This window comes from Cystoisospora suis, assembly GCF_002600585.1.
Source record: "Cystoisospora suis strain Wien I chromosome Unknown contig_843, whole genome shotgun sequence".
Lineage (NCBI taxonomy): Eukaryota > Apicomplexa > Conoidasida > Eucoccidiorida > Sarcocystidae > Cystoisospora > Cystoisospora suis.
Genome location: NW_027153644.1, coordinates 118,249 through 136,851, shown reverse-complemented (window position 1 = coordinate 136,851; position 18,603 = coordinate 118,249). Strand labels below are relative to the sequence as shown.

Below are 18,603 nucleotides of genomic sequence, written 5' to 3'. Positions count from 1 at the left end.
TGGAAAAAACGACCTCAGATATTGTTGAGCATATGTTACAGAGGATAGCTCTTCCTTCGCGAACAGGTGCACCCTGATAGTGTGCACCTGTTCGCTGACGTCGCTCCGTTCAGGGCTCTTCAGTTATACGATGTGGCACTACTGATCTGTCAGCATACTGTCATAATTTCGCCACTCTACTCCAGGGGTGACGTCAGCTTGTATGAAGATTCAGGGAGAAAAAAGAAAGAGCTCTGTTCTTACAAGAGAAGACAGACAAGCAGAACTTCGTACGAGAGAGACGCCCCCCACAATGAATCAGCGTCCTCAGGGAACAAACAACATGCGAAGTTCAGACATTCACATCTGCCAATGACAAGCAAGGAAGAAAAAACTTGCTGCGGGACAGACGACTCTGGAAAACCACATCGCCTACATTAGAAGTGAAAGAAGAGAACAGGATCGAAAAAGCAGACTAAAAGGCGGAACAAGCGGTCAGGTTCCCGTCTCCCATCACGGAGCTCTCTTCTGTTCCTGGCGTTTTTCCTTTGGTCTGCACGGGATGGATTCAGTATCAGCTTCCCCAGACTAGAGCCCGTCTGATCCGGGTTTTGCCCTTCACTCTTCCGTCCCGCTAGACGAGAGAAAAAAACATAATGCAGGCAGAACCGAATGTGTCAGTGGACTTCAACTGGAGCCTCCGTAAGAGCCTTAACCTTCGCTGCCTGAACAGACGCGACCACCATCAGGGAGCAAACATAACAGACCGATATGAGGGAGAACGCGCGAAGAGAGGCATGAAAGAAAGATTATCTCCTTGAGACGATCGTCTACCAGAAGATGATCTATCGGGTGCAATTCGTCCACACAGAAGGGAGAGAGACCGTCTGCTTCACAGACCCAGAGTACGGGCACTGTGTTGTATGTTGTTCCTTGTGCGTGGTGATACTTGCAAGAATGTACAAGACGCGCACTGGTTTCATCCAGCGAATCACTGTTTAATGCGTCCATACACGATGATTCCTCGCTCACTCGCTTCAACACTACGGTAACCCTATAAACACGAATACATACGTGTGCGTACGTAAACACCTCTTTGATACGCGGACCAACTTACCTCAACTTTTCGTCTCTTCGCAAGTTGTCTCTGACTAATTCCTTTTCTTGTCCCTTCAATAAAATAGAGAGCCGCCTCTAATGTAGGGTCGTTCTCTTTTTCTTCTTTCTCAGCTGGATGGTCTTCATCTTCCTCCCTTTGTTCATCCTTCCTCTTTCTCTTCTTCTTCACCTCGTGTGTCGCTGAGCTACAAAAAGCTGCCGGAGCCTGGTCACCTCCTGTTTCCTCGTGCTGATCATCACAGGAAATACGATAATCGAGGTCCTTCTCTCGCTTTTTCTTCTTCTTTTTCTTTTCCTCCCCTGAGAAAGACAACGTAGAAGACTGCTGCCAGCGACATCAGTCAAGGCAAGGCTAGGGATTCATCTAGGGAGGTCCTGCCCCGGAAGGCTGACTAACAATGTCGGTCACTTTTCAAAGCTCTCAAATTCCTCATACGCACACGTAGTCAGGTGTGAGTACAGTCGGAGTTGGAGGCGAAAAAAGCACAAAGATACGGGCACAAACAAGCGAAACTCAGCGAAGACAGTTGCGGAATGTTTTCGAATGCGAAGGCTTCGAATGGCAACGAGTGAACCACCCTGGACAACGAACACGTATTTATGAAGAGCAATACCGTTTAGGACGCTTGTATCTGCAGTGCACTTCACTCACTCACTGCTAAATGAAAGTGTGAGTGTCATTTCAGGTTACTCTTTGGTTCCCGACGTAGTAAGTGTGAGGATGAGTTTCACCGGGGAGCAAGAAACAGAGAATGCATCAAAGGAGAGAGATGCAAAACCAAATACGAGGTCGAAAGACGGAGCCATTCAGAAGCCTCGACTTTCAGCCTCGTGTTTAACACTCTACCTCTCTTCTTGCCTGGCTCGTTTCCCTGCGGTTAACGCGCCTACCGTGGCCCACGGCTATCTACAGCTGCGCAGCGTCTAGTTAAGTAAACGCGCGGGGACCAGGGGAAGAAAAGGATACACACGCAGGCTTATCTAAATGCAGACGCGTCAGGCAAAAATCTATTAGGGTCCCTTTCTTATACTGCATTGAAGAGCACTAACCTCTCTCGGGTGGAACACCGACAGATTGTACCGACATACGTATTTGCATACATGCATACACAAGCTAACATACGTGTAACCTCTCACCTGCTTCTTCAGGGAATAGATCCGCCATGGCCTCCCGCATGCTGTTTGGGTTGCAAGCAAGGAGAAAAAACACGTGCAAAACACCTCTGAACACATTGAACGAAGACTGAAAGTGGCGGCGTGTCTTTCTGACACGTTACAAACAAGGAACTGACACTGGGCTTCCAGGGCAGCAATAAATTATAACACGCTGGAGCCAAGCCCAACTCAGGATCGGACAGACCCTAAATGCACACCCTCAAGCTTTGTAGTGGCAGCTCGTCAAACAAAGCTGTTCGCCAGAAAAGCTGGAGGGATGAAAGCTACTTGTTTTCCCTGTGGAAAACTAGATTTTGGCGTGCGCATGGACCAGCCGTAGCAAGCCGTGGAAACCTGATCCAGAGCACCAGATTCAGTACCGCAATACGGCAACACACAACCTGAACTACCGCTGGCAGGAGCGGACTGAGGGAAAACCACGGATACACGCGCAGAAAGTAGCGACAGACAATTTAGAAGAGCAGCAGATGAAGCAATGACAGTCGTAAGCTACCATATGAGAGTGACGGATAAGCAGGCAAGCGTGACAGCCGCCGAACTAACATGCGTGGCAGCCATACAGGCAGGCACGCATACTAGCAACACGGCTAGACACCCATGTAGGTGCGTAGAGTAACAGCGACAAGACTAGACCAGCATGCTGCACTACAAGTGGACACGTGCGACAGTTATACAGGCGGGCACGCATGACAGCCGCACACGCAGACAGGCGTGAGAGCCATAGACTTTGAAGCACATGGACACACGTAGAACAGTAATCCACCTAGAGACCCACGACAGCGAGACACCTGGGCAGGCGCAACAGCAGTCAAACTGGGCGCGTCAGCCAAACAGCTAGACAGGCGTGCAAACCGTACGGCTAGACAGCCCGGAGAGCAACTCGCGCAGACAGTCACGACAGCCATACAAACAGACACACACGGCAGCAATACAAATAAGCATGCATGACAGCCAAGCGAATAAAGACGCAGCGTGGCTACCGACGTAGAGATACAAGGCCGCTAAACAAACAGAGACAGGGGGCGGCTAAGAAGTAGAGACACAGGCCGGCTATAGAAGTAGAGACAGGGGCGGCTATAAAAGTAGACACGCAGAGCAGCTAACAGAAATACACACGCGAAACAGTCGTACAAGTAGGCAAAGTAACAGTGACACAGGGAAAAGGTTACCCCAGCCACACAGGCAGACACGGACGACAACAAAACAGATAGTCATTTCTGACAGCCCTACAACTGGCCTCTCATGTAGGCGTTTAGACAGCCACTCAATCACCCAACTGGACACTTGACAGCGGTACACATAGACAAGCATGACGGCACGCAAGGAGGCAAGCATGTCAGCCAAACAAGTAGATACGCATATTATCCGGCTAGACAACCAGGAAAGCCACGAAAGTAGACACGCAAGGTAACCCTACAAGTAGACGAGCATGAGAGACACACAAACAGACATGCATCACAGACCTAAATGGAGATAAGCGTAACGGCCGTTGAGGTAGACACGATACAGGTGGACGGCACGCGTGATACCCAGACACCCGGGACAGCTAACCAAATAGAGATGTGGAGCAGCCGGACAACTAGAGACGAACCACAGCCCTACATGGAGTCATGCAAGTAAACGCCTTGGACAGCCGGACGAGCAGCCGGGCATGGCGGCCATACATGTAGGTACGAACTAAGCCAGCCACAGAATTACACACCACGGAAGTCATAGAGTTGAGACTCCCCTGTGGACCCGCAAGACAGCTGCGCAGGTACACACCACAGCAATACAAGTGAACAAGCGTGGCACTAGAGCTATACAGAAAGCCCGTAACGACAGCCATACAGCCAAACAAGCATCAAGACCAACAAGTACGCAAGACAAGTATGGAAGTGACGAGTTCGACCGCAGTAAATGCGAACGTAAAGCACTTCAAGAGAACTACTTGTTATCCCCTTACTCCTCCGGATTTGTCTGCGCACCCCGAAGGTAACTGTTGGGAGCGTCATCGACGTCCGAATCGTTGTCTGAAGTTGACGAAAGAGTTTTCTTCTTCTTTCCTCGCTTTTCTTTCTGTTTCCTTGTCAGTTGCTCGCCTGCTGCATTGGACTGCTCATCTCCTGGTTTCATCTCTAGAAGCTGTTGAGCCACGCTGTCTCCCTACGCACACAAAAACCGACACCTCCATACCTTTCATCTCCTTGCTTTCTCCGGACTATACTCAGACAGGATCCTTTGCTGTCAGTGGGACACAGTTACCTAACTGTACACCTATCTACACAGATGCGAAGGCATCATGTCAGATGTGCCACGTCTCCGACAACCTCCCTGTCTCGCCAGCAACCACGGAAGCCAGAAGTGATGGATCTGAGAAAACGCTTTCCGGCAATAGAACAGAGCGATAACAAACATGTCTCCCGGAAGACAGTCTACCACATAGCCCGCACTTAGTAGCCAGCAAGAAAACAGAAAACTGGGCCTTTCTACTACCGCTAGCCAATACTGGCATGACTGCAGAAGAGAATGAAATCACACACAGGAAAAAAGCCCACGAAACGGGCGACATACCACAAGGTACGCCACCTATCCTTGTTTTAGAAATACCCCCGTCATAATGTGCTACCTAGATATACATATATATATATATAGCTGAACAGATCTCTCAGCAGATCACGTGTCGATGCAAACAAACGGTTAGATAGATAGTAAACAGAAACGTTGTTTGTACTGGTGGTCATTCTTTTCATGAGAAAGTAAATGTTTTTCTTCTCTTCCGGACATCTCAAAGAAAAACACTTCTGTCTCTCCAGTATGGCAAATGGCTCGTCTCTATCTCCCTATTGAGTATACGGCGAAAGGAAAACGATAGCTAGCTGACGGACACTGATCAAAGATTGAATGGCCTTCTCCGCTTTCCTAGACGGGTCGGTTTCTGAATCTTTTCCTTTCAGATCCGTTTTCTTCTTGGAAGGACCCGAAGTATGATTGTCTCGACCATCAGTCTCCTCTTCTAGCGCTTCTTCTTCTTGTTGTTCCTCATCTCCAAGAAGATCTTTGAAGAGTTCCTGAGAAACAGGGAGAGGCGATCAAACCGCACATACGGCCTTCTATCCACCTGAAGAAGAATCGCGGTGAACGAACTTCAAAGAAGGAATCTGATATCGATGCAAAGAGAAGACCGAATGTGCGAGATACCATAAAATAACAATCGGAAGGTCACCCCGTGACAGCATGCCCTAGGGTGTATATACCATGCTTCTACCAAGTGATCTGCCTGCTTTTATAGACAGAGAGTGTGCTGATATTAATGCATGCGCTCCGGGCGGGGGTGGCCCAAAGATTCTTTCCTGTCTAATTCTCTCTCTCTATGTATACGTATACATAGGCTTCGGAGGTTGGGTTGTGCCAGAGAAACACGAGAAGGAGAAACGGAAGAGACACTTCTCCTTTCCTGGCGCGCAGAAAAAAGGGACAGAGCCCTCTGACAGCATACAACTAGATGGCTGTATTCATACATCAACCATATTTGTATAGTTATGTACTAATACGTTCAATACCAGCATATACATATGGTTTGTCTTTACTGGAAAAGTACCTGTACCTATCTGTCTACAGATATTGAATGTATCAATACACAACTTGTTACACCTGGGAATAAAGATGAGTTTTCTCATAGCCATAGAGAGAAATGAGGAGGAAGGAGGAAAGACGATTCTTGTAGCAAAAAAACAAACTCGGTGATCAGGATGCATCTACCCTCAAGAAGCGCGTGGTCCCACGATAGAATGTGCATCAGTTAAAGAGAAAGAGAGGAGAAGCGAAGAATGAAAGACTAACACAACCAGAGTTATCTGCTGACTCTAGACGGCCCAAAAGAGATCATAGTTCCGTTCTCGAAGACTCACACACCACTTTTCTTCTTCCAGAAAAGTCACCTGTCAACACCATCTGATAATCTTGTTTCCTCATATTAAAAAGTATTCAAATACTTCTACATAGTTCTTGAACGTTTTTTTAGACATTCGTGCTCGAATTCGTATCTCGGTCTGGTGTATAGAGAGGTATCCATATGTATATACATGCATATGTGTATATAAGTGTATATTACATGACGTGATACGAGATCTGAGAAAGGAAGGGTTGATCAATCTTCTTTTCCTCCTCATGAAAAGGAAATCACGAAAGAGGAGGAGAAGAGGCTTACACGAGTTTTCGATCTCTTTTCTTGCCGAGTCGTCCACGCCTCTTCATTCTGCTTGAACTTATACACTTCACATGCCACGTACGTCGCGTAGTTAGTCTCTTTCAAGTCATCCTCGACTTCAAGCAGCTCACGTACAATACGGCGTTTTAGCTCGATCTGTAAGACCAGGAAAGAGGCTCATTAGAAGGTTCAGCGAAACAAGCCGAGAAGGATTCAGAAACATAGTAGCAAGAGATCACCTCCATATCATTGCCAAAGCTCTGTGCATCTCGACTCATTCTTCCAAAGACCATTAAGTGAAAGTTCCTGTTGGCGAGTATCTCAGACAAACGCACCTGAGACATGAATATTGCTGATGGATTCTCACTAACAGTCCTTTATCTGTTCTATAGCAGGTGTACGTACACTTCTTTTTCTACTTGAAGACAGACAGTAGCACGCATGCTATTGTGAAGGTCACATCAACGACCAGAACAAAGAATATACGTGGAAGAAAGACACAAGTGACGAGAATGATGAGGTCTGCACAACGTTTCCACGCGGCAAGATGGTCGCTATTTTTGAACCTTGTCACGACGTGAAGATCATAAGGACCTCCAATCTATCGAAGAACCAGAGAAAGAACAGTATCCTGAATAGTTCGGAAAAAGCACAGGTATGTGATTTATCTCATACCTTCATCGTCTCTGTTTTCCTTTACTCTAAGATGGAGAGGTGATCTGAAGAAGCATGACTCCTTATCGCTTTTGACAGGTATATGTACATACACATCCTGAGTACAACTCATTTTTTCTTATGAATTTGATGGGAAAGACGTAATAAGAAAGAACACGTCTTCTAAGCAAATCATGGTCGTGACCTCTGCGGCTCTTGTCAAAAAGTTACCTTCTCAGACTATCACCACAAAAACTCTCAAGTGTTTCCTGTGTCACTCAGCTCCGTTAACGAAGCAGAATACTGACCCTCCGCTTGAAGTGCCCGTTAATCGTCATACACTGACAACTCATGGGAAGGGACATCAGCACTATCAATACGGAAACATACACAGAGAAGAAGAGAGAGAAGTTCTGACCCCAAAAAGAAAGATGGCATCATCGTCAACATCATCGTTCTTTTCACTCAGTTGGACAGTATTTTCTATTCTCCCCCTCTTCCTATTTCTCGTCTTTCTCTTCCTCTCTTTTTTGCTTGAGAAACGTACCTCTGCTGTATTGTAGAAAGCTGTGACGACAAAGCCACCTCTGGGATGTAACGCGGCCTTGGCATAATGGCCTTGAAAAGATCGTATGAGTTGTTGAATAGAAGCATGAGGCAGAAGACCTTGTTCAGAGAGAGAATCTGCATCTTGAGACTCCTCATTTCTTCCTTTCTCTCCCCGTGAAGAATTACCACTCTTCTTACTCGCGATTCCGACGCCCTTCACGAGAGCTTCTAAGAGCCTCGAGCCTTGAGGGTCAATAGCCATCTGGAAGAAAAGAGAGCTGAAGAAGTCCGTCGAAGCAAAACGAAGCCCGGAACGAACACAAAGAAGAAGAGTAGCAAGACATAAACGGGTAGGGGGGGGAACAGTATTCATGGAAGGGGAGATTCAATTCGAGAAGGTAGGGATACTAGACGTTTCATCTATGTAGACTCCCTATAGTGAAAGGGTGGTCTCAGTCACGGCATCTAGTTCCTTGGAGTAAAAGAGAGGGAGGAGTATAGAATTTTGACATTGCGCACTGGCGCGTTCTTAAAAGCATCGTACATGTACATAGCTGCATATGGAAAGAGATAGAAGAATGGTATGTTTTTACATGTATACAGATAAATGTGAATGCGTAGTCCAAGCAGGCATGGATATGTATGTGTCTACACACTCTGTTCTAGTGGCTCGCGTCATAAACTCACGTCCATTCTTTTTTGACACACGGGGTAAGCGAGTACGGTCACAAGCTATGTCATAAACTACAGAAGGGTCAACGTACGAAAGACCTGAAAGATCACTAGGTCTCCTGTCGACCAAAGGACCAACCTGCCAGTACGATAAGTACTGCCTCATGAGCTTAGAACAGCATACACGCGGCATTCAGGCGTCCAAATTTTTCATTCTCTCCCTCTTTCTCAGAGCTCACCCCCTACCGACCACTGGTTCTGCCTGCCTCTTCCCCACCCACCTCTCTTCCCATGTAACCGGACTGGAGACGGAGTTTTCCTTTTGAGAAGCAGAGAGACTTTTCTCCCTCGCTTGCCATTTTCTTATCATGACGGTCCCTCTACGCAGGAATTTGAGGAACTTCTTGAATCCGACAACTAAAGGCTGAATCGACTTCGAGGGAAACTTCAAAAGACTCAAAGCTAAAGATACACCTGTCGGTGTAAGTATATCTCCAAGCCTTCGTAGTTCCGCCGGTCTGAGAGCACCTGTAGCGTTATGTTGACCTAATGCTCCTGGGTTGCTGTTTGCTGAAGATAAATGAGACGTTTTCTCTCTCAGCTCTTTCCGCTTCTTCCCTTCTCCTCCATCACCCTGATTTTCCCCTCCCGTTGATTCAGATGACAAGCGTGCATCAGTAGAAGAAGAAGAACTGGCCGCCCCACCGCCTGTCCCCTTCCGTACCCACTCAGGTAGTTCATTTGGACGTTTTAATGAAAGAAGAGATACCCACGCATAGTCTACCGAGTCACGAGGGTTCTGTAGGAGGTCCAAGGCATTAAAGAGCTTTCTCGCGAAGTCATGTGACCCCTCTCGTACACGCCGACACGCCTCTGATAAGCGCCAAAGCACCGCTGGAGTCTGTACCGCGAGGCATCCCTGAAAATCCAAACCTAGGCGAGGTAGAGAAGAAAACCACCCGCGAAGAAAAAGAAAACAAGGCAAGACGGCCACCGAGCAAGAATAAAGGAATGTCTCCCTCAAGAGATCTTCACGGTTGTTTTAACCCTATGGCAACAGACCAGAGAGACAGCGTCACAGGTAACTGACGAAGGAGAGGGTTTATGAACTCCACCGTCTTTGTCTCGAAAAGAAGAAATACTACAAAAGACACACTCATTTGCCTATCTGAGTATGCACTAGCCTTGATACTCAACGAGAGCCTCGTCTCTCTCTCTTACTCTCAACAGACAGAACAAACCTCAAATGTGACTCTCCTCCGCCACTGCTATAGATGTATGATATGAATGGAAAAGGAAAGGAAACACTATCTTCTCCACACTGTCAATCGTCTGATAGTTGGTACTCTAATCAGTCTCTAGGCCTATGGTTCACACCGTCCTCATGTAAATAGTCCTGCTGACCTCTCTCTTCATACGGTTGGTATTGGGACGGCAGTAGGCAGGTAGGAGAAAAGAGGAAAGAGATGAAGAGAGAATAGGAGATGACAAACAAAAGGAAAGCAGATCTAGTAGAAAGAACGAGAGATTTCCTCGAAGGAAAAAACAAGACTTACCTCCAACAGCCTGACGGACATGAGCAGCCTGAACTATTGGAGCAGCAAGAAGCTTCTGAAGAACGAAATTTCCGAATCGGCCTATAAAAGAAAAAGACAATCAAAGCCGCCTTACAGCGTCCACTTATACCTCACTTGACTCATGAGAGAACTCTTTTCTACAGCCGGACCACCTTCACTTATTCTATCCCGGTTCGCTTCCATTGCGTTTCACCCGATCGTCCCAACAGAAGACAGACTGAGAGATATAGACAGAGAGGTACCCACAGATACATAGAGAGGCATACACACGCCTGTTACGAGATACCCCTAGTGATATATAAATAGAACGCCCTTGGAAATGCCGATGTGCACAGACGTGTGAGTTGGGGTGTTTCGACTTGTCCTGTGTATTTGAGATAGCGAGCTCGCTTCGGTAACATTGAACGAAGAAGAGACAAGAGAAACTGCAGAGGAAAACAACGGAAGATGGTGGAATACGGGAAGTAGCCGAGAGGAATATCTAATAAGCGTATAAGCAGAAGGAAAGAAAGAGAGAAACATCCGTGTGACCAGCCCTTTTTACCTTGTGCGAGATGGTCAATACGCTTGATAACCCATGAAGAGAAGAAAACCTGAAACTCCGCAGGGCCTAGTAAAGGAATGGCTACCTCCAACAATCGACTTCCTGTCGCGCTGTCAATCAGAGCATCTTGAAAAACGAGAAACCACAGCGAAGGAGAAGAACAAACCGAGGCAACTCCCAACCACGCCTGAAGTGAAAAGGGAGGAGTGGACGATTCACCACAAGAATGAAGGATGATAGTCAGATACGTAGACATATATATCTATATACATATACAAGTGCATAGAGACATATATGCCTTGTAAGGTAGCGTAGCCTCGTACAAGAAGCGGGTGAACGCAGAGACGACTGACGTATACGTCCGTGCTAGTTCATACTGTCATAATCGCCCTTTCTCTCATGTCAATGAATGAAATGCATACATGCGCCTTTCCGAAGAGGCGAGACTGCAGCTACCCCGCAGAAACGCCGCGTAGTTTGTGGCACTGTAAAGATCATACAAAGGGACTGGCACGAGTATCCTCACAGTTCAATTCATGCCTGTATACATAATTACGAGCGTAAACGGAAGACGTTTCTACAACCAGACCTCGACTCCGGGAAATAAACACGGGTAGAAGACCTAAGGAGAATGGGTCTTACCGCCTAGCTGCACCATTTCCGCTCGCTGAGAGTGCATATCTCCTGCTGATGTCTGCGTTGAAAAGACACACAGAAGGAGGTAAAATAAGCACAGCGGAAACAAAGCTTAGAACAACCGCACACAAAACTCAAGCCCGCCCTCAACTGCATGTCTTCAACAGTAGCATGACATTCTGTAGCTGTTCGCAGATATTTACAGAGATGAAGACCGTGCACCACGACTAGGACACATAAAACGAAGCCCGCGTGACGACGACTAGCCCGTACAGCAACTCCCCCTGGCCGCGTCTTTTGCAACGGATACAACAGCAGCCGCCATCAGAAAAACGCCTTCACACGACAACTAATACGTCTGCCGCTAGCTTTCTGATCTCCTCCTACTACGGGAACGGCCCACGGACAAGGCCTACTATGGCTTCTACTGGTGCCTTTCAAAAGCGAAGGATTGAAGTGCCAGATTTGCGAGCCTTCAGTGCGGGCTTTTGGTCACAGTCTTGAACAGAAACCTCCCAGCTGTGTGTCGGTGCGGACGTGTAAAAAGAATCAGAAAAAGAACAAGATCAGAGATGAAGACGAAGAAGACGACCAGTTCGAGACACCGGAACAGCGCATATCTATACTGTATACAGTCGTCCGCGCCGATTTCTTTGAAGCAGAAAAAAGAGAGACCTCGCAACAACGATGTCTCCACTACCACCAGGACCCCTCCTTCGTCTCTCTGAGGGTCTTACATTCATCATGTTGGCGCCTTGTTGTCCAAAGAAAATTGCTGCGAGAATATTTTGCTTTTCTTCTACGAAAAAGCACATAGTCGGAAGATACAGCAAACGAAAAAAGGGAGATACTCTGTAGTCAGAGGAATCCCGTCCGTCCAGGAAGGTCTAGAAAGTCGAAGTGAGGAAGGAAGGCATTACAGAAATGAGCATCGAGAGGCACTTCGAGCTCGTGGTAAATAGATGCCGAGTCTTCAAGACAGCTACAATTCAAAAAAGCCACCGCACAATAAGCATGTGTACTGAGGGGTAACTCCTTGTCTTTTTATTCACTCATCAACAGCCTATCTGGGCAATTGCTGTCATAAGGCAGACAAGCGGGGTCTTCTCCTCTTTCATGTCTTCTTGTGTATCCTGATAGCAGCACCCAGAGAACTCATGCACACACCGCTGTCTGAGAAACCTATAGGTGCACAGTCAGACAGTGAGGAGTCAGGAACGAGCTGAGTATCTCCTCTCTCTCTACGAAGAACGAAGTAACTGCCCTTTGTCGTCAGCTGGCTGGAAACGCCAAAAAAGAAACAGAAAAAGAACGGAAGAAGAGGAGGAAGGGGGGATGGCGCGGTGGTCTGGGCAGTCGATTATCTGCGCCAAGGACGCTGCCTTGAGTGCAAACAGCAGTCGCACGAGAGACTATCATACCTGGAACCTGATATGGAATAGCCTTTTTTAAATTCTGGTACATGTCAATATATGCATGTAGGTATGTAAATACAAATGTATAAGCTTTTTCTCAACAGAGAGTGACCGGTCAGGAGATGTTTGTAGGAATGCTCTAAAAGTCTGTCAGATCATTTTCGCGTCTATCTCCACATACGGGCCTTGTTGTAGTGTTCGTATGTACGAGCATCTGTTATGGACACATAGGTAACCACAGACAGAGAGCTACCTGGACAACAGACGCAGACAGGTGGCCATAGATGCAGATTGACAAACAGACCTATACCTGCAAGTCGACCGAAAGAAGCCGTGGGCTGGAAGAGAAGAGCAGACAAGCCTTCAAACACTTCTGTATGGAATCTCTTCCCCGCTTACTTTCAAGGCCAATATGGTTTAAGACAAAGAGAAGTGACTGGAGTGCGGGGGAGGCATACACATCAAAGAGTAAAGTATACCGATCTGCAACCAAAGAACTGACAACATCTTTAGTCACATTCTTCAGAAGACTGCGAAAGGAGGAAGGAATGTCCATCACTTGGACGGGGGGACCTTCCTGTCCTTTTCCTCCAAATCCCGTAGACCCGTCACGAGACACCGAGCTTGGACATGATGAAGAAGGGGCAGCTGATCCAACAAAACCTAAAGCTTCACTTGTCTGAAAACGTCCTTTCCGGGGTTTCCTTCTCCCTGCAAAGGAAAGAGAAAAAGGAACATTCAGAATTTTAATTGGAAATAATTTATTAAGGGGTAAGAAGAGAAAGAAAACTGCTCTCATTCACACACCCGCTTTGCTGTAAGAACACGACTGGAAGTCTCTACTTTTGCACCACGAAGACACAGTAAAGGCCCGGATGAAGGTTCCCCGGTCCCCATCTTGCCATGCATACTGGCGCCGTTGTTGTACCCCTTTCGTAGCGCACTATATATACATATGTCACTTCTTCTCTCTCAGAAAGCGCCTAGCGCCTCTTTCTTCCTTACTTTTTCTCCCTTCCCTTCCTTCTCTCCTGTATCCCGTGTCAAGTTGGAAACAAAGGAATCGAGTCTCTACGCGGTCATACTAATCAACAAACAAACCAGCACGAGTGCTGAGGAGGAGAGACGAAGCAGAGCTCGACATCACAGTGAGAGTCGACACGGAAAAGAGTAAGGAATTGTAAGAACTACAGCAATCGATACTCATTGATCTTAGGCGACCAAGTCCTCCTATTGCCCTGTTAAGCTCCAGCAGAGAGAGGAAGACTCCCTCTAGAAAGAGAAGAAAGAAAATGGTTTACTTACCCAGTTCTTCAACAGACGGGAGAGCATAGATGCCAGCACAGGCCCTGATAGCTGCTCGGAAGATATGTGAACCGCTATGGTGATACATGAGGGAAACCCAACCCCCATTCTCGGACCTGAAAAGCAGAAAGAAGGGAGAGAAGTGAGAAGGAAGGCAAGATATTCTCGGGACTGAAGTGGTTTGTCGATCTTTTCTTCTTATTCCAGATCCAAAAGACAACCTCTTTCAGATATCTGTACACACTTGAACGAGGGGTACATGCACGCTCCCTCTCCCTTTGTAGACTTAACGACGTAGAGATATATCCATGCGTAGGTACGTATGAGTGATAGTCAGCAGTCACATAGCCACGGAGAGATCCCGCCTCCGAAGCCGGAAAAAGTGCACATAACAGGCGCGACTCGAAAAAGCACGCGCGCGCCGTCTCACCATACTGTGAAAGGCTTTCAGCTGGATTCCAGCAATCAGTATTTCTGGCACGGCTTGCACCACCACACACCTACCACTAGACAAAAACAAACACATCGCGAGAACCAATGACGTAAGTCTTCCTTTAAGGTGCTCCCGTGACATCTCTTGCAGCTGTGTAAACCTTCTTTTCTACCTAGTAAAAGACACTCCAAACACAAAAGGAAACACTGGAACCCCGTTCGCCTCAGACAAGGTCGTCTCCCAGTCGCTCTGCCTGCTGCCCCCCTCTTCCTGTTGTATCTTTCCTCTCCTGCAGTGGAGTACCAGACCAGCCGAAGTGAGCTATACAGCCGCGACAGATCACTTACTGCATCGTGTGAAGGCAATAGAGGGCGAGATCTTCAACAGATTGGCTGGTGCTGTCGTCTGACCGAGAGAACATCAGATAACGGAGAGATGGAAAGGAGGAATTCGGAGAAAAATAGTGAATGGATGGTGTGGTGACACCAGGGAAGGGATGAGGTACAGATTAGACCTGTACTGTCACAGCAATCGAGACTTGTGACGCATAGAAGAGAGACTATACACTAAAAGACGAAGGATGCGGCAACACTCCAGTCTTTAGCTGGGTGGAAAGTAGCTTGTAGTGTAACCTGAATGTGAGAAGAAAGGACGAGTCGAACCAGAGATGATCGCACTCTTTCCTTGTGCCAAGCGCAAGACACCTGGCATCAGGAAAGGGGCCCACCTCTTTCGGAAACAAAAAGAATAACCGAGTAAAGATATAGGGACCACCCTTGCATTGCATAGGTGGCAATTTAGTCGGGTGTGCATAGAGGCAAGAACTACACCAGAAGGAGGAGGATACGCCAGCGAAATGAGGGCTGGAGACCACTCAGGTGAGATACGTTCATCGATGTCTTTTCTCTTCTTCTTACCTCCATGCTTTTCCTCTCCATTCTTATCTTTCGTTCTCGCCTTTGCTTCTTTCAGTCGTCCTTCTGCTGATAAGATCGCGGGGAGAGATGCTAAGAGAGTCTGTAAGACGTGCGAGCCATTCATATGCACCGCCAACTGCCCTGAAAGGAGAGAAAGAAGAAAGCAACCTAGGAAGGCAATATCCATACATCGCCTCCCCTTCATCTCCTAAGAAGGAGCTGAGGAAGAGCCCAGAAAATCACCTCAAGAAGGAAGACGAGGTGATATGTCCACGGGAAAAGCTTTGACCTTTCTGCCTGACAGCGATCTAATTCTTTTTTCTTCCTCCTCGTAAGAACTTCCTTTCTATAGCAGTGGGAGAAACAGGGAGGGTAAGAGATCACACCCCCGGCGACAACGAGGCGCGCAGAGGATGAGAAGAACAAGGAGAAGACAGCTCGAGAAAGGAAAAGAGAAGACTTGCGTGTCTGTCTCACGAACTGGAGCAGGGTGCCCACACACAGCGAATGCACGAAAGGGAAACAAAATACATACATTCTCGATTCGAATGCATTGACGCTTGTCGGTACCAGAGTGAGTAGAAGCAAAAGGGAAAGGTAGAGTGGAGCCAGTACATTCCCTTCTCCCAGGCACACACTAGCTTCTCTATCCATCGCAATCACCACTAAAGAAGACGCGACCTTTCCATCCACGTATATGCAGAAACAGAGAGAGAGAGAGGTAAGAGTGAGAAAAAAAAGAGAAAATCTAAGACACACACAGATATTGTTCTTCTTTCTCTCCTAAGTTGGTGGGTGGAGAGAAGATAACCAGGAACGGCTTGCAAGAGAGACTGGAGAGTTTCTACTCTGCATGGGACAGGAGCTGACTTGTGCACCACCAGAACGAGGTGAGCCTACAATAAGAAAACATGAGATCACATTCACGTAAAAAGGGTAGAGGAAGTATCTGTCTCTTAGCTTCTCCCCTCCGGACACAAAGAAACATGCTTCCAGAGAATCTAGAGAGGCCACAGAGACATCACAAAAAGCCCGCTGCAATTCGCAACAAGAAAGATTGGAGATCGAACTGAGTTGAGAGGCGTTCACTCCTCTCCTCAGAGGGAAGCTTATATTCAGGGCAGTTAGATCAGGGAAGCTAAGGTGTGTCCGAGGGACACTTCTTACCTGCGCACCCGGCGATCTTACGGAGAAGAACAACAAAGGCGTCTATACACCGTGACTCCCTCTCTGTGTCACGGCTATCACCACATTGGGAAGAGGAACGTGAAGAGACGAAGGTGGTAAGAAGTCCTAGAATTTTCTCAACGACTTTACTGCACTTTTGATCTGTCAAGACTAGTGAAGCCTGGGAGAGGTAAGACAAAGCAGAAGAAGAGCACGGAGAAATGAAAGCAAAGAGAAAGAGACAGGAAGCTTTCTCCACCAGAAAGAGAAAGACCATGAACGGCGGCCTGTCAACTCCCCCGTGAAAATAGCTCTGCCTATAGAGAGAAATGCAACCAATATCAAAACATCTGCCTACTAGGTCGTTCTTCTTATGAATCTGTGATAGCCACCAGATACTCGTTGTCGAGAGGGATCACACCAAGATGTGTGGTGAGTTTGACTGGCTGAAGGCGTCGTGGTGTGGGTACACTCCGGAGTATGTATCGGGGTGAGAATTCTATCACTGAAGAGGGTTGTTTCCTGTCATTACTATGGAAAAAAAAAACGTAGGTGGAGGCAAACGAAGAGAGAGACGAGAGACCATTTAAGAATTTCCTGTAGATCAAACTGAGCCGAGGCGAGCTTAGTAATTCCCGTGCAGCTGGCCCTATACGTGAACAGGAACACGCCTCTCCCAGATGGAACCGACCAACAGCAAACTCCACACTTGGTACGTGGTGATGAATAGACAGACAGATAGATCCATCACTGTAAAGAGCTCAGATATTGTGTTTGTTTATATCTAAGGAAAGAAAGAAGCGGAGGTGTTCCTGAACAACGTGAAGGGGGCAAGGTGACTTGTTTTACCTTTACTGTCTATCTGAAGGTATCTTCTTCTTCTCTTGCTCACCCCCCTCACTCCCACTCTCCTTTCTGCCTTTGTTTTCTTCTTCTTTTTCTCCCTTCTGTGTCGCTCCCTTGAGAGCAAACTACATCATTCTCACCTTGGAAGCAATCTCCTCAGCTGTTGCTGTAATGAAGATCTCCCATTCTTCATCTGATTTAAAAGGTTTCTGCTCTATCACTTGCTTAATATGAGCGAAGTATTCAGAAAAACTTCCTGATCCTGAAGACGATGCTGTCCTATTGCCATCGCTCGTCCCTGCCCGGTCTTTCTTAGGTTGCAATTCCTTCTTTTTCATCTGATTCTCAGACGAAGAATAAGGGAAGCGGTCAATCTCTTCTTCTTCTACATACGTCAGATCACCTTTCCTTATCGTCCTCTCTCCTTCTTGTCTCCCTCGTCCTCCCTGCTTCTCCTCAGTATGGTACCGCTCTTCGCGGTGATGAGGATAAGCATCTTCGTCTTCCCCTCTCTTTGATTTGTTTCTGTGTGTCTTTCTCTGTGAAGAAGAGAGATGATGTGCATCTTCCTCATCATCGTCTCCTCCATGTCGTTCTTTTGAGTGTTTAGAAGAAACAATACCACCACCTTTCTGCAAAACTTCGTCTTCGACTCTCTCACTTCTCCTGTTCTCTCCCTCCCCTTCTTCCTCCTCACCTTCCTCACCATTCTGGAGATGCGAAGATTCCTCGTCATCCCCACAAAGAAGAGAAGTGTTCTTTACCTTTGACTTGTGACGGCGCCCGCCCCTACGTTTCGCCATCTTGACTAAAACGAAGGCTCTTCAACTAGAAATGGAAAAAAGACGCTCTGGCTTCTATGGCCTCTTATCAATCGATGCTCGCAATGAGGAAAGTCGGAGTTTACAGGGACTTTGTACAAACTGGCGAGAGACTGAAGAAGAATACACGGCTGGGCAGTTGAAAGGAAAGTGAGTGGTATGGAGAAATAAAGAAATCGAACGAAGGAGACTTCAAGGGCTATTTACGCTGTGAGAATCGAAGTTAAATCACACAGAAGAGCGAGCGGGGACGAGAAGAGCCAGAGAAAGGATGTCTAAACAGATGTGGTGTGAACGCGGGAGAAGACTGTGAAAAATGCTGTCCTACGCGTAAAAGCCGCCTCGAGAAGGCAGGTGTTTGACGTTGGAGAAAAGGAGGAAACGAAGAGAAAGAATGGAAACAACAAAGAGGGACAGGAAAGGCATGCACCCCAAACAGAGTCGATCCTGTGCATGCACGCATGCGTCAAGTCGATGCATCGGTTTGAAAGAAGCTGATGAGAGTCCAGGAGGGGAACGATAAATGCTGTTTCACTCACCTTCGTAGAAACTAAAGGAAAACAAATCTGCCAGGAGAAAGAGGAAGCAAACATTGGTCTAATGA

At 47.2% G+C, this 18,603-nt stretch overlaps 1 protein-coding gene across 1 annotated transcript; it reads right to left on the bottom strand.

Moving 5' to 3' along the window:
• Positions 1–267: 267 nt before the first annotated feature.
• On the bottom strand, positions 268–18,395 carry CSUI_002022 (nucleolar protein 9). The gene is made up of 18 exons (XM_068062224.1): positions 17,319–18,395; positions 16,333–16,513; positions 15,166–15,306; positions 14,596–14,653; positions 13,816–13,931; positions 12,910–13,221; positions 11,833–11,894; positions 11,102–11,153; positions 10,460–10,585; positions 9,895–9,975; positions 8,620–9,271; positions 7,665–7,944; positions 6,464–6,619; positions 5,142–5,324; positions 4,220–4,419; positions 2,236–2,276; positions 1,097–1,398; positions 268–704 (listed from the first exon to the last, which is right to left on the bottom strand). The coding sequence occupies exons 1-18, from the start codon at positions 17,979–17,981 to the stop codon at positions 657–659; spliced, it is 3,654 nt and encodes a 1,217-aa protein (XP_067925805.1). The 5' UTR covers positions 17,982–18,395; the 3' UTR covers positions 268–656.
• Positions 18,396–18,603: the final 208 nt, after the last annotated feature.

Coding starts and splice junctions, on each gene's coding strand:
- CSUI_002022 (XM_068062224.1), bottom strand. CDS start 17,981: ATGGCGAAACGTAGGGGCGGGCGCCGTCACAAGTCAAAGGTAAAGAAC. Junction 15,307..16,332: donor TAAGATCGCCGGGTGCGCAG/GTAAGAAGTGTC, acceptor CTCTCCTTTCAG/GGCAGTTGGCGGTGCATATG. Junction 705..1,096: donor CGAAGAGACGAAAAGTTGAG/GTAAGTTGGTCC, acceptor GCGTCTGTTCAG/GCAGCGAAGGTTAAGGCTCT.